This window comes from Vespula pensylvanica, chromosome 2 (genome assembly GCF_014466175.1).
Source record: "Vespula pensylvanica isolate Volc-1 chromosome 2, ASM1446617v1, whole genome shotgun sequence".
In the NCBI taxonomy this organism is placed as follows: domain Eukaryota; kingdom Metazoa; phylum Arthropoda; class Insecta; order Hymenoptera; family Vespidae; genus Vespula; species Vespula pensylvanica.
The window spans coordinates 8,227,650-8,240,942 of record NC_057686.1 but is presented as its reverse complement, the minus strand read 5'-3'; the positions used below and the strand labels follow the sequence as shown (position 1 = coordinate 8,240,942).

The 13,293-nt window shown below is 33.8% G+C and overlaps 3 protein-coding genes across 10 annotated transcripts; all 3 read right to left on the bottom strand.

The window, feature by feature from the left end:
- Positions 1-308: 308 nt before the first annotated feature.
- Positions 309-2,675, bottom strand: LOC122637599. The gene is made up of 4 exons (XM_043829828.1): positions 2,146-2,675; positions 1,502-1,918; positions 1,067-1,367; positions 309-845 (listed from the first exon to the last, which is right to left on the bottom strand). Exons 1-4 carry the CDS (start codon positions 2,328-2,330, stop codon positions 429-431), a joined length of 1,320 nt encoding a protein of 439 aa, XP_043685763.1. The 5' UTR covers positions 2,331-2,675; the 3' UTR covers positions 309-428.
- A 148-nt stretch (positions 2,676-2,823) lies between these two features.
- On the bottom strand, positions 2,824-6,229 carry LOC122637597 (gastrula zinc finger protein XlCGF57.1-like). 4 transcript variants are annotated; one of them, XM_043829823.1, is made up of 4 exons: positions 6,080-6,229; positions 5,473-5,797; positions 3,960-4,627; positions 2,824-3,866 (listed from the first exon to the last, which is right to left on the bottom strand). In XM_043829823.1, exons 3-4 carry the CDS (start codon positions 4,560-4,562, stop codon positions 3,264-3,266), a joined length of 1,206 nt encoding a protein of 401 aa, XP_043685758.1. In that variant the 5' UTR covers positions 4,563-4,627; positions 5,473-5,797; positions 6,080-6,229; the 3' UTR covers positions 2,824-3,263. The 4 variants fall into 4 exon arrangements, with proteins under 4 accessions (XP_043685758.1, XP_043685757.1, XP_043685761.1 ...); XM_043829822.1 differs by having other exon boundaries at positions 5,473-6,217; XM_043829826.1 differs by having other exon boundaries at positions 3,975-4,627; positions 5,473-6,217.
- Positions 6,230-6,879: 650 nt separating this feature from the next.
- LOC122627012 (chymotrypsin-like elastase family member 2A) lies at positions 6,880-13,270 on the bottom strand. Of its 5 annotated transcripts, none has more exons than XM_043807728.1 (5): positions 13,141-13,270; positions 9,986-10,262; positions 9,757-9,902; positions 9,275-9,546; positions 6,880-8,621 (listed from the first exon to the last, which is right to left on the bottom strand). In XM_043807728.1, exons 1-5 carry the CDS (start codon positions 13,163-13,165, stop codon positions 8,448-8,450), a joined length of 894 nt encoding a protein of 297 aa, XP_043663663.1. In that variant the 5' UTR covers positions 13,166-13,270; the 3' UTR covers positions 6,880-8,447. The 5 variants fall into 5 exon arrangements, with proteins under 5 accessions (XP_043663663.1, XP_043663661.1, XP_043663665.1 ...); XM_043807726.1 differs by lacking the exon at positions 13,141-13,270 and adding an exon at positions 10,528-10,653 and having other exon boundaries at positions 9,986-10,247; XM_043807730.1 differs by having other exon boundaries at positions 6,881-8,621; positions 9,986-10,244.
- Between the last annotated feature and the right edge of the window lie 23 nt (positions 13,271-13,293).

Here is a 13,293-nt window from a genome sequence, read left to right as displayed (position 1 = left end):
TTTAATTCTATTAACATTTGTATAATTTTAACACTAAAATTTTTAAAAGAATAAAATGTGCATAAAAGAGTATTATTATTAATTTTATACAAGTAAATGAGATATTATAATAATGTTATTGGTAGATAAAGTTTAGTATATAGCATATAAGTATATGGTTTTAATCTCATTAGGATTCTTTTTAAATAAATTTCTAATAAATTATAAACATGTGATCAAAATTTTGATAATAGTATATAAAACATGATAAAAATTTTGATTCTTATTAATATTTAAAATAAAATAAATTATTGTCAAAAATATAAAAATTATATAGTAATTCTTTTAATAACTTTTGCTTATCAAAAGATTACATCAGTTGTAATAGAAATCATTTTTCTATATTTTGAGTTATAATAATATACTAAAAAAAATTTATTTGTAATGTACTAAGAAGAATGACGTATATGACGAGAACTATTGAGCTCCCAAGTAAAATTTCCTGGTAATCTATTAGCCATTGAAGCAGGACACATGATATCAAGTTTTAAATAAATCTCTGGCCGATTTGGAGTTTTTGTATATATTTCTAGCTCATTGGACTGCAATAAAGTTCTTACAGTAAAAGGTGCCAGTTCGAGTGAACATTTCAATTCTACAGCTATGATGAGATTGAAGCAAGGCGTTCCATGAATTTCTTCAATATCATCTTGTGCATTTTCATGGTCAGTTACTGGTAAGGATTTGATTTTGCTCTCATAAGCATATTTATTCATATTCCCATAATAAAAGAATTGTCCACCATATTCTCCATAACCAGAATATGTAGATACTGGTGGTATTCTTGGAGGTGGTATTGATGGTTCCTGTATATAAAACCTTTTATTTAATACTGTATGTATAGAATTATCAAAATATTTATATTTTTACGTAAATTGAAAGAAAGTTATGTAAGATACAGAAAAAAACTATGAGTTTCAATAAAGTTTTATAAAGCTATTACTAATTATTGGAATTAGATAATAATACAAAATTGTATAAAGAAATAAAAATATTAGCCATTATATTATATCATTATAAATGTTACCTGTAAAAGTAATTCTCGTTCATATCGTAAGTTTTCATAATAATGTTCATTCACACTGCTAACTAAACGACGTAGTCTGAGGTACATGAAACGCTGTTGGTCTTTCCAAGAATTTTCATCAGGCATACTTGGAATTTTTAGACAAGTGAACCAAGCTCGTTTTATTACATATTTTAATTTCATACTAATAATGTCATTTTTGATTCCTTCATTAGACAATATATTGAATGATAAAACCTGACGTCCTTCTGCAAGACAGTCTAGAACATCTACAGCTTTACATCCGGACACCAAAACAGATCTAATCATAAAATTACTTTGTAAATTTTTAGATAGAAAATAAAACTTATATTTGGAAATGAAGGTATCGTATATTTATCTTTTATTCATTTATATATTTCTGCCTTTTATCATATAAGTATAGTTTTTTTTTACCTGTTCACTCTGCATTCAGAAATTTTTTCAAAATAGTTCATAAAGCGCTTGCAATCGGATATAAAAAAAAAAATGTTAGAATCTGGTCGTTGGAGCCCCAATAAAGAAACAGGACAATTTATAGCACGATGAAGCAGACTATTTAAATTATCAAGCAGACTACCAGCATAAAAACAAAGTCGTGAAAATTTCTCTGGTTTTGAAGGATGTGTATATCTCCAAGTTACAGCTCTGAGCATCTTGTATTGTGCCATGACCATTTCTAGGATATTGAATACTCTGCTGAAGGTTAGTAGGTCAGCACCTGTCTTAACTTTCATTATCATTGTTTCTATATGTTTCATTGCATTTTCAAGTTTTGTACCAGCAATAAGAAATGAAGCATTCAAAACTATCGTAGCGACGTTCAAACAACGTCTGAAAAGATCATATGATCTTTTGATTTATTGGTTATTATTATGTATAAATATTAATCGGTAATCACATTTAAAAACACGAATATAATAACTGATTATAAAATCGGATCATCGATTAATATTTATTTATTCCTAGTAATAAATAAATGATGATAGTGATTATATCAACATATTTTTATCAAGGTGAGAATTTATTATATTTCAATGAATATTCGTTAGATATTCCACCTGGACACTAGACGAACTGCAGTTGCTACATCATGTAAGGGTAATAAACGTAATACTATTTCTAAAACTTCTGGTGGAAGCGTGTCCAGAGTGTGATAGTAAAAACATTCATCAGCCGTATGCTTTTGCATATTTTTTTGCTCTTCGCATCTCGATGACGTTCTACGGCGCTTATTTGGGCTCATTTGAAAAGAAATCCTAATAAAGGCTATCTTCTTAATTCTGATAAAGTTTTGTTTTTTCGATATTGCGTTTCAAATTTTGTACAAATAAAGCCAACGAAGTATCATTATTTCGTTAGATAAACATATCAACGTAATATGTCGTTTTATCGTTAAAAAAGAAGTATATTCGTATATTATTATTAAAATATATTCGAGTGAAAATTTAGTAAAAACTAAAATGTCATATAATGCCTGTTATAATAAAACAAAAGAATTGTTCCTTGAAATAGTTCGTTCGTTATAATCGTGTTTAAACACAATTAATATTTCTAAAAATATATAGTGTTACAAAAACGCAAGTCGCAGGGTTCTTTGTAAATATCTACCATTACCTATAAATATAAAATTATTCCCTAATATCGAAGGAATCGTAAACATGATAATATTCATATTCTATTAGGATGATATTATAGATGCGTTAAAATTACGAGTAATAAAGTTAGCAACTCTGGCATTTCGTCGACACATCGATATTAAAATTTTATTAAAATATTCTAGAAATGGTGCACAGCAAATAACATTACATTTATTTGTTATTTTCTTTTTTCCATCGTAGGCAAGTTTAAGATTTATTCGTCTTCTTTCGATAACAAAATTTTGTATAAGAATTTCCGACGAAACAAAACGAAAGAATAATTTAATAATTTTCATCGTAATTCATCATTGTAATACATAATACATTGGTTCTACTATAAAAAAAGATACATAAAGACTACGTAAAAAAAAAAAGTTCAATACGCCATATATGAGAAATTGAAACTCGTTAACGCTAATTTTTTTTATCGGTGCATCTTCAGAAAACTAACAAAGGTTTCAACATAATGTCTATCATATCTCTAGATATACGTACGAGAGAAAAAGCTTTTAAATCAATACATTCGATACGTCTTATTGTTAAGCGGTAAAGTTCACCGGCATCAAGAGAGTGAATTTAGCCTGATCGACTGGCACTTCCTCGGATGCACACGGACTGATGCTATCCAAGAGATTTTGTATAGCACTCTGATTCCCAGGATGCTTTCTTTTGGTGTGTTCGCGTCTGTGTTTCAATTCCTTGAACGTCTTTCCGCACTGCTCGCATACGTAAGGCCTCGCTGCTTCGTGGGAACGTACGTGTCCCTCGTAATGACTCTTTCTCACAAATTTTTTGCCGCACTGGGCACAATCAAACTGGTAACGACCTTCGTGTGCGGCTACGTGGGAGCTCAATGTCCATTTTGTTTTAAAAGTCTTCGAACAGTAGTCGCACCTGATTTTAGTCGCGACTTTGCCACTAGCAACATCGACTGTTTTATCGGAAGACGATGTTCTTCGTGGATTTTTATGCAGTAAGAGCATCTCTTCGAGAAGGAAATCATCCTCCTTTTCGTTTTGTGGCATCGACTGGGCCGACTGAGTTTGCAAGATAGCACCCGCGTGTTGCTTCATATGCTCCTGCATATCGGCTTCGTTTTGAAGTTGTAGTCCGCATAGGGTGCATACGTTCTTCGCCATTGTCTGAAATTTCGTAGTTATGTATTTGAAAATCACAAGGACGAATTGATATTAATTTTATACGACGTTAAAAATAATTTTATCACCTGTGATTACCTTGAGAATGATTACCTTGTCATGCATAGCGAGATGAGCCTTAAATTTGCTTTCTTCTGAGTATCTCTTCTTGCAACGAGGACATGTGTACGCTCTAACGTTGGTTTCCGTATCTCGAGGAATTTCCGTCTTAAAGGACTCGTTCGTTCTCAAAGCAGAATCGTTTACGAGATTCTTTGCGTATTCGAGACAACCGATGACCAGTTGTCCCTTCTCACCATCCATCAGCTTTTCTTTTCGCATTTCATGTCGTGCGATGTGACGCTTTAAATCGTGTGCCCTTGAAAAAGCACGACCGTATCGTGTACAAGTGGGATAAGGACAACCCTTCGTCTTGTCGTTTCGAATTCGCGGCGCAGCTCCATTTGGCGAACGTTGTTTCGCGTCCTTGCCACAATCCTTGCAAGATGCTTTCTCGACCTTTTGTCCGGAAACAGTGGCTAATTGAGCGGACAACGGTATCACTATGGAAATGGTCTCGTTCGAGCCCGGCGTTATTATCGGACCGACATGTATCGCTGGCGGTGTGGTTAACGACATATTGTTATTATTGTTGTTATTATTATGATTGTTGTTATTGTTATTGTTGTTGTTTCTGTTCATGTTTGATCAGCCAGCGAGAGTCCTTTTATATCATCCAGTTGATATCTTCAACTCTATTTTCGTACCTGAAATAAAGACGTTTTGAGCGAACAAACAAACAAATTAATTAATGGAAAGGGCAGAAATTCTCAATTTTCATTCGTAAATCGTATGTAGAACGAATGATCTAATTTATAACAACTTGGTACACATTGGAAAAAGAAATATTATTGTTACATGTAAAAAGGAAAAAAATCTATAAAACTTGCTTGAAAGTTCTTTTATTCGAGATTTTTTCTAGTCATCGAAATATTGACTTTTAACGAACTGAATGACTCATCCTGTATATGCGATAGTATGTACATGTTGTAGAAGAAAAATAATAAATTGCGGAAAAACGAGCGAAGATGATAAATAGATTACTAACTGATAGATATAAAGAAAATATTATGTGATCGTAAGAAACGTTTCGACGATCATACGAATTCGTCGTATTGTTCAACGTACTGTACAATCTACCGCATTCCGTATTACTTCGAGTTCAAAAAGGTTCGCATAATCAGCGCGTGAAGGTTACACGAAAAGTTCGAATTAACGTCTCTCCTGATTTGAATTCGTCCATCGCCGGCATCGAAAAAATCATCGTTACCAACGTATTCCACTCCGCTGAAGCATAAATATAAACGTATCGTTCTGTTACGTTACGATGCGGACTGTAAAAGACGCAGCCATTTTGAATCAATTCGATATTCGTTAAACCCTCTTTTTCTCGACGCACCCATTTTTCTCCTAAAGAATTTTCCTTTAAAGCGCGTTGCTCTTTAATTCTCGATATCGAGAAAAGAAAATCAATAAAGGAAATAACATTTTAATCGGATCACGGAAAAGAATCTAATCTAATAGCATCGAAGCATTCAACGCCGTCTCTTACTTCGTGTCGCAGTAGTCGGCGCGTCCGTTTTCTCCCTTCCGAGGGACTCCCTTTGGAATAAAAGGCTTCCCCCGGCGACGTTCTTCTCTCTACCGTTTCAGGAAACGTTTCATCGAGTCTCCCTCTCGTTCCTTCTCTTTTCCATTTTCGTATTGAGCGCGTCTGCACGTGCAGTCGTCATCATTGTCTTCCCTTCCACGATGAGAAACCGATTCTATTCCTTCGCGTCCTTTTCCTGCCTGTTTCTGCGGTCAATGTCGCGTCTCTATCCTTCGCATTTCTCGTTTCTCCTTTACTTTCTCGCGTATATACCTCGATTCGAATCCTATAGGTATTCGAAAGACGATGGAAATAAGGAAAAAAGGAGAGAAGGGGAAGGAAGAAAGAGAAAGAGAGAGTAATAGAGTCAAGCTACGATCTCTTTTGGAATTGAAACATGTTTTTACGATGAGTCGACGTTACTGCAACACTGTCTCTCCCTTTCTCCATGCTCTCTCTCTCCCTCTCTTTTTCTTTCTACCGAACACTCTTTCTCTTCTCGCGATTCTCGTCTTTCACTTCTCTTTCCCCGTCTAATCGTCTCTAACCACTCTTTTTTCTTTCCCACCTAGGTTTTCTCGAAGAAACGACGGTCTCCCTCACTTTCCTCAGCTCGATGAAAGTGTCCTACTGATTGAGAACGTACACTCTCACTCCCGACTGTACCGCTCGCCACGGACGCGAGAGGTGGAGTGTATTCGTGCGTCGTCGCTGGTTTCGTACCCTCCCTCTTCCCGCCGCTCCCATTCTACCCTTGGCGTCCCTTTCTGTCTTTCAGGCGACCACGATGACGTAGTACAGTAAGGGTCACGTGATCCACTTTTGACTTGCGCGGGATAAATCTATGGATTTGAATATACCTATGTGATTTTGAACCTGATAAATATATATTCAAATACCTTGTCTATTTAAATTAGATATTTTTATAAAGTAAAAAGAAAAATGAAAAACGATTTATTTTTCTCTAAAAAAGCAACTTCTTATGATTAAGCTCGTACGTTATAAAAGACAGTGGTACGATGTGGATGTTAATATTAAATGGCACACCCTTTTGCATCGTCTCTAGGGAAAGAATTCTATAGTTAATCAACTAATGGTATAAATTAGTGTTTGCCTCCGACGAAATTTCTACCTGATTGTAACACTGTGCTACTCGACTACTTATACATTGTCTTAATATCAAATTTCGAAGCTATTAGCTTTTTTGCTTTAGCATGAATAATTTGATTAGCTGTTTTGATTAGCTATTAGTTTTTTGTTGTTATTTAAACGTTAAGTTCTCGGTTAAGTGTTATTTTATTGTCAGTGTGCATTAAAAATACGACGCATGTGCTGAATCTCTAAGTAGTAAAAAAGTTTCATTATAACGTTTAATTAGTCCGAACGTATTTCTATAAATTTTTCCTATGTAAATGAAACTAATACTGACAACACCAGGTGTGCGATAACGTAACAAGACATAATGTAATTAGTTAGTAGTAATTGGTAAATTGGTGTATGTGTGCGTGTGATAAGTGACACGTTTCGCATAAATACGACTAAAACACGTGGAATAGTATATAATATTAATTTACTATGTTGATTATTATAATATTCGTTCGATTAATAATTTCATTTTGTGATCGCATATTTTAATCAAGTACTTGAATCAAGAAACTTATGGAAATAATGCAGAAAGAGCATGATAAGATTATTTAAATAATATAATGTTATTCTATACGTTTTCAATATTCTTAAAATAACACAACGCGATTAATATATTATCAAATAATTGAATAGCTAGCTGACGTGCACCTGATGCATTTACTGTTCGATAACACTTAGAATTTAACTACGTTATTAAACTTGCAAACTTAGTATCAAAGGGTTAAAACTTCACCCTTCAACCATAGGCTTTTAACTTTTTCTTGTAATTATATCAACAAAAGGTATATACAATATCATATTTTATTTTTATAATAATGTCTTGCTTTTCGTTTGCTTGTTTTAAGACAATATATTTACATGTATACCTATATGTAACATATATTACAACAATAATAATAATTAAAATACAGAATGTAGTAGAGTTACTTAAAAATAAATTACACTTATTGTCAAGTTGAAACAATAATACTGAATACGATTTCTTGTTTCAGGTGATGCATCGAGTAGCTTTATTGGTAGAAGCTCTTACGTAGGCTTTCCTGCGTTGAGTGTTTTGTATTAGGTTAATTAATGTATTCACTTCGATGTAATAATATGTATGTACGTAGATACTTGGACTATACTGCGTACGCCTAGCTATAAATCGATATTTCTAATTTCATCGAAGAAGCGCAACCACTTTGATTGTATTACACATATAACGTTGATGTTACGCAACGTCCCTATGAAAACGGGAGTTCGTAATACACCCTATATAAATGCAGATCTTCTTGTCTCGAGTATGGAAACGAATATCAATCGCAATAGTACACGGATGAATTTTTCCATTTGCCGGCAAATAGCTTTTCTTCGGAAGTTAAGAAGAGAATACTTTCGTTGCCCTTTTTTAGTTTCCCACTGGATTTTATACTTCTTTAAGTTATACAAATAACAAATGTTTCCTTTATCATACGTTATAAATATGACGAAAAATTAAAAAAAAATATATATATAAACATATTTAGCAAAAATTCAGAATGGCGCAGTTTTGTCTCATTAAGTAGTGATAGTAAAAATCGAAAAATCTTAAAAAGACTATATCAAAGATTTTGAAAATCATTTGTAAAAAACATAAATTATTAATACCGCTTGTAGACATTATAGATATTGACTATTAATAATTTATGTGACTCACTTTGTGCATATATGACACATACATATATACATGCATATATACAAACATGCAATAATTGAGTATAATCTATGAATTGTAGCTTGTTTCATATGATCCATTCACGATGAATAATAATTTATATGTCGCTATCATTGTCGATAATGTTTCTTATCCAATTCAAATAGTGTTGTATCCTAGTGTAAACATCGGGATATCCTGGTCTAGCACATCCAGAACCAAAAGAAGTAACACCGGCCAATTGCCAGACACCGTCTGAACGACGGCATTGTAGGGGACCTCCAGAATCTCCCTGATGCAAAAACAGAAAGGTAAAGTGAACATTTTAAAAATGATTCGACGTTTACCGATTATGTTGATGGCATTAATACCACAAACACGCTGTAACCACGAGGTTTTATTACGTGAAAGCGTAAGAGAAGACTAATCAGAATCGAATTAGCACTTTCGAAACATAAAACATGCTCTATTACTCGACGCGAAATTCGATTCAGTATAAACGAGCGGACTGACGCGTCGCATAATCATTAAAATTGACCATTTAATGACGATAGATCGATCAGACTGATCGTTGCGTTTGTATTTTCACAAAAAACATTACATACGGTACACAGAAATAGAGAAAGTGCGAGAAGGAAAAGCAACATCATTTTCTCGATGCTATCTTCTAACGTTGTTTTTCTCTTTTTTTTTTTTTCTTATCTCTTATTTTATTTACACGTCGATATAATCCAATCTCAACCGAGTTAATGTTAATTTGACGAAAGGCGCCAGAGTACAATTTGCTTGAGTGTATCGAAAAAAGACATTATAATAGCACTTGGTTCGATTCGGCCGGAAAATGGAACAACGTAATAGGAGATTTATTTTTAGAAAGAATAAACTGACTTAAATGATTTTCTTTTCTATTTATTATGCTCTTTTTAATTATACGTCGATACTTACAACACAGCTTCCCGAAGAGCCATCGATGTGTCCAGCACATAAATGGCCATTAAGAATAGGAACGGATTTTCCGTAAGCGTGCAAGCACTCTTCGAGATTTAACAATGGCACCGAAGCCTCGAGGAGCGCAGTCGAGAGAGATGGCGAAGGTCCATAACGACCCCAACCGGATGCTACGCAATTGCTGTCCGCGAGTTTTTCCTCCGCGTCCGGAAGACATATCGTCTTCACTACCTTGGAAAGAGGCGCTGGTCTAGCGAGTTTCATTAGAGCTAAAAAAAGATAAAAAAATATACGATCAGTGTTCTACATATTTCTGTTTATTCGATCACGTTGAATGTTCGCTCGTATATGTATACTATTTACTGACTCGCGTGACTGTTATTTTACTTCTAAATCTGACGCAAGTTCGTATAATTAATTAATTGATATTCCATTCGTTGTTTAAATATTATCATTTTTCTAATGTAACATATACTCACCGATATCGTGAACATAATTATTAAATCTCTCATGAAGTATCACTCGTTCGACGGGTAATCTGGCTGATCCACGACTACCGGAATCTAATTCCCATTCTCCGACTACAACCGTCCATAAGGCACCGATTGGAAGATTAAAGAGATCGCTAAGAGCAAAAAGAAGGTTGATGACACCAGTTTTTTTTTTATAGTTTTTGAAACGTTCAAATTATTCAAATAGAATGCTAACTTGTGGATACAATGTGCCGCCGTAATGACCCATTTAGGATCGATGAGAACTCCACCGCACCAATGACCGATAAAACCTAATTTCGGATGTAGTAGCTGCAGAGAGACTTGCCACGGCCAAGATCCTCTTCTACTGGGTTTTCCATTGAAAATTCGTCCCGTTGTAGAGACAGTCGTAGAAACAGCCGTTTGTCGATTGGACGTCGTGGATGTTACTTTGTTCCTCCCAGAAGTTGTTGATCGTGGTTGTCTATGAGACGCTGCTGGACATCCGCACTCTGTTATTTCAAAAACTTCGGTACTTCCTCAATTACCTTCTGCGAATTCTCATGCGAGGCCGATCAAAATTTAATTCACAGAGGAGGATCGAATTTTTTATTTTCTCTCTTATATAAGATAAGGAAACGAAGTAAAACATTAACAAAACATTAATGATATTGAACAGTAAAAAATGTTTCCTAGAAAAATTTGGTAGCAAAATTCTTTCTTATAACAATTTTCTTTTAGAAAGAATCAAGTACTCGCAATTTTATCTGAACTTACTTAAATGATCGTCTCGAATGATTTTCATCATGGCGCAATCGACCACCGCGAGGAGGAAAAGAAGAATCGCTACGAATCCACCGCGCAAATAATTCATGTCCGTCGTACGTGAAATTGTTTAACGATTCTTTCAATCGATTAGAAATAAATACAAATTCGTCGTTACATATCGTTATTGTTGTCTTGTTTTTACCGTTGTTATTGTTATTTTTGTTTTCATTGTAATACGCACTTGAAATACATCCTCGACAATTTTATTAAATCTTTGTGATCTGAAGCAGATGCATTAAAGATACGATTCAAATTTGATGAGAGAAAAGAGGCAGAGTTAATATTCTGAGAGATAATAACTGTCTTATTCGCAATCGTTTGAAGAGAGATTCTGCGGAGGAACTCGAAGAAAGTGAGCGCGTCTGAAGGCACACCGCGATCGTGCTGAACGAATGCAGACTGTGGGTTCGCAAGGAATGAATATCGCTGTTGCCACGAAAGTTGCTATACAGTATCCCCGTTTTTTCGCCATTCTTTGTCTATCAAAGCGACCAGAACAAATTGCTTCTTCGTCGTATGTATGTTTCTACCGATGGTCACTTGAAATCAATTGAAATTTAATCGATTCTATATGCGAGCGTACAAACTTTTATCTGAAAAAGAATTTTTATATATCAGAAGTCAAATTCAATAAAAATATCAGAAGTTAAATGCAAGTAAAAACATATACTTCGTTTTATGTACGAATATGGTTTTAATTAAAAAAGAAAAAATTCAATCGGCAGAGATAATCATTTTGTTAATGAATTCTCATTAAGAAAAGGAAATTATCAGTTTCATTCTCTACAATCTGCAAGTTCGAAGATGTCAGCTGTATGCTCTGGTTATTCAGACTATTTTGATCACTAAGAAAACGAGCAGGAATGATGAGAATTTTATTACGAGTGAATGTTAAATATGTTTATTTTTTAAATATAATGTAAATTAGTTTTGTTGTTATTTGATTAATAACTATTTATCGGGGACCCGTTTTTTAAAAATACAATCCTGCCAATGTTTATTTGAAGACAAAACAGAAATTGACAAATACGGAGCACTCATTGAGATATTCGATCGTTATACTTTTCTATCTGCATGAATTAAACCGTTTGATTTACCGCTGTACCACTTTTTCTATGCGTAATTGCGTTCCGCTATACTTGGTTGGTCACGAATCGAAGAAGCGGACGAAGAAAGTTCATCAAAGTGGCTCGACGGCGAACCACCCATGTGTCAAATCCTTCCTTCCCGGTTTGTTTCGATCTTAATCGTAGCCAGACGACGATCATACGCGCGACCTCAAATCCGTTTAATGCTTATAACACTTGCTGTCTACTTCATAAAGTGAAACCAATCGGATGCGCAATTCACAGCTTCTAAATTCTGCTCGTATAGAGAAAGTGAAACTGTATTCGTGTTATTTGTGTTATTTGTGCTTACGGAAAAAAAAACCAACGATCTTTATTACTATCTTCCTCTCCGAATCGAATTGGAAGTTCAATAATAAATAATAATTAATGAATCATTAATTTACGTATTATGAATTTCACTTATTCGAAGATTTCATTTTTATTAATTTAATAAACGTCCCTCTTTTCTTTTCAGGTTTCTATTTACTTTCTACGTGCATGTATTAACCTTTTGCCGAGAACTCTCTTTTGATAAATTTCATGAAATATTGTCCTGGTATATATTACCACTATAGTTTGAAGACTTGTGTACTTTCAAAATTAAAAATTCGGTTTCATCGTATGTTTATAGAATTATAAAATGTCGAAGTAGGCTTCTAAATATTATGATCATGTGAAATATTTAGGTAATAATCTATTTGTTTCGTTGTAATTAATATAGTTGTTACTATCATGAAAAAAATTCCTTTGCTTCATACAATTTGATACTTAACGTATTTTTCTTTTACAACGTTGTATCAATTTGACAAAATTTATTTTACATTTTACGTTTCTTTACGATTGAAAATATAGCAAGTAACTACAAACGACCACTAGAGCACGCTGTCAACACGGATAAAGTGCATTGTTACGTTATAATAGGAACTGTAGTTAAATTTTAAAGCGCAAATTGTTATATTTTCTTGCGAAAAAAATCAATGTTTTTATAGATAAAATAATTATAAAATAAAAATTTTTTATAAGCAACATAGAAAAACGTTGGAAATAATTATTAAACACGACTATTTTATAAGAAGAACAGGAAAACCTAGAAGTATTCGATTACTTCGAGATATCGACAGTATCGATTAGAAGAGTAGTCAAATATGATTGGTTGTTAATATTTTTCGATTATTTTCGATTATTGAACAAAAACATCAGAATTTTTACATAACGTAATTTTGCAACTTAATTCCAATCATGAATTATAATATATTCAATTATTATCGTAGTGGAACAATAATTATCTAAAATAAATAAATATCTTTGTTATGGCGTGAAAAAAAGAAAATGAGTAAATGTAACATGTTTTTTTTCAAAAAGTAACGTTTCTCTACATTTTCGTAAAGAAGGTTTCTATGGAAAGAAATATCATATATAAAATCGGTAGCGATAGGTGTATTTTAGAACATACTTGGCGTGATCGACGGACGACGCATAAGTATTGCGTCACGTGGGCAGGCGCACAGAGCGCGTATTTGTGAGAAATCTCTGGCGCCCTGGTGGCGGTTTTCAGAGCGGCCATATTTTCGCTCGTGGCTCACAGTCTCCGAGATAGTGGTTCAGT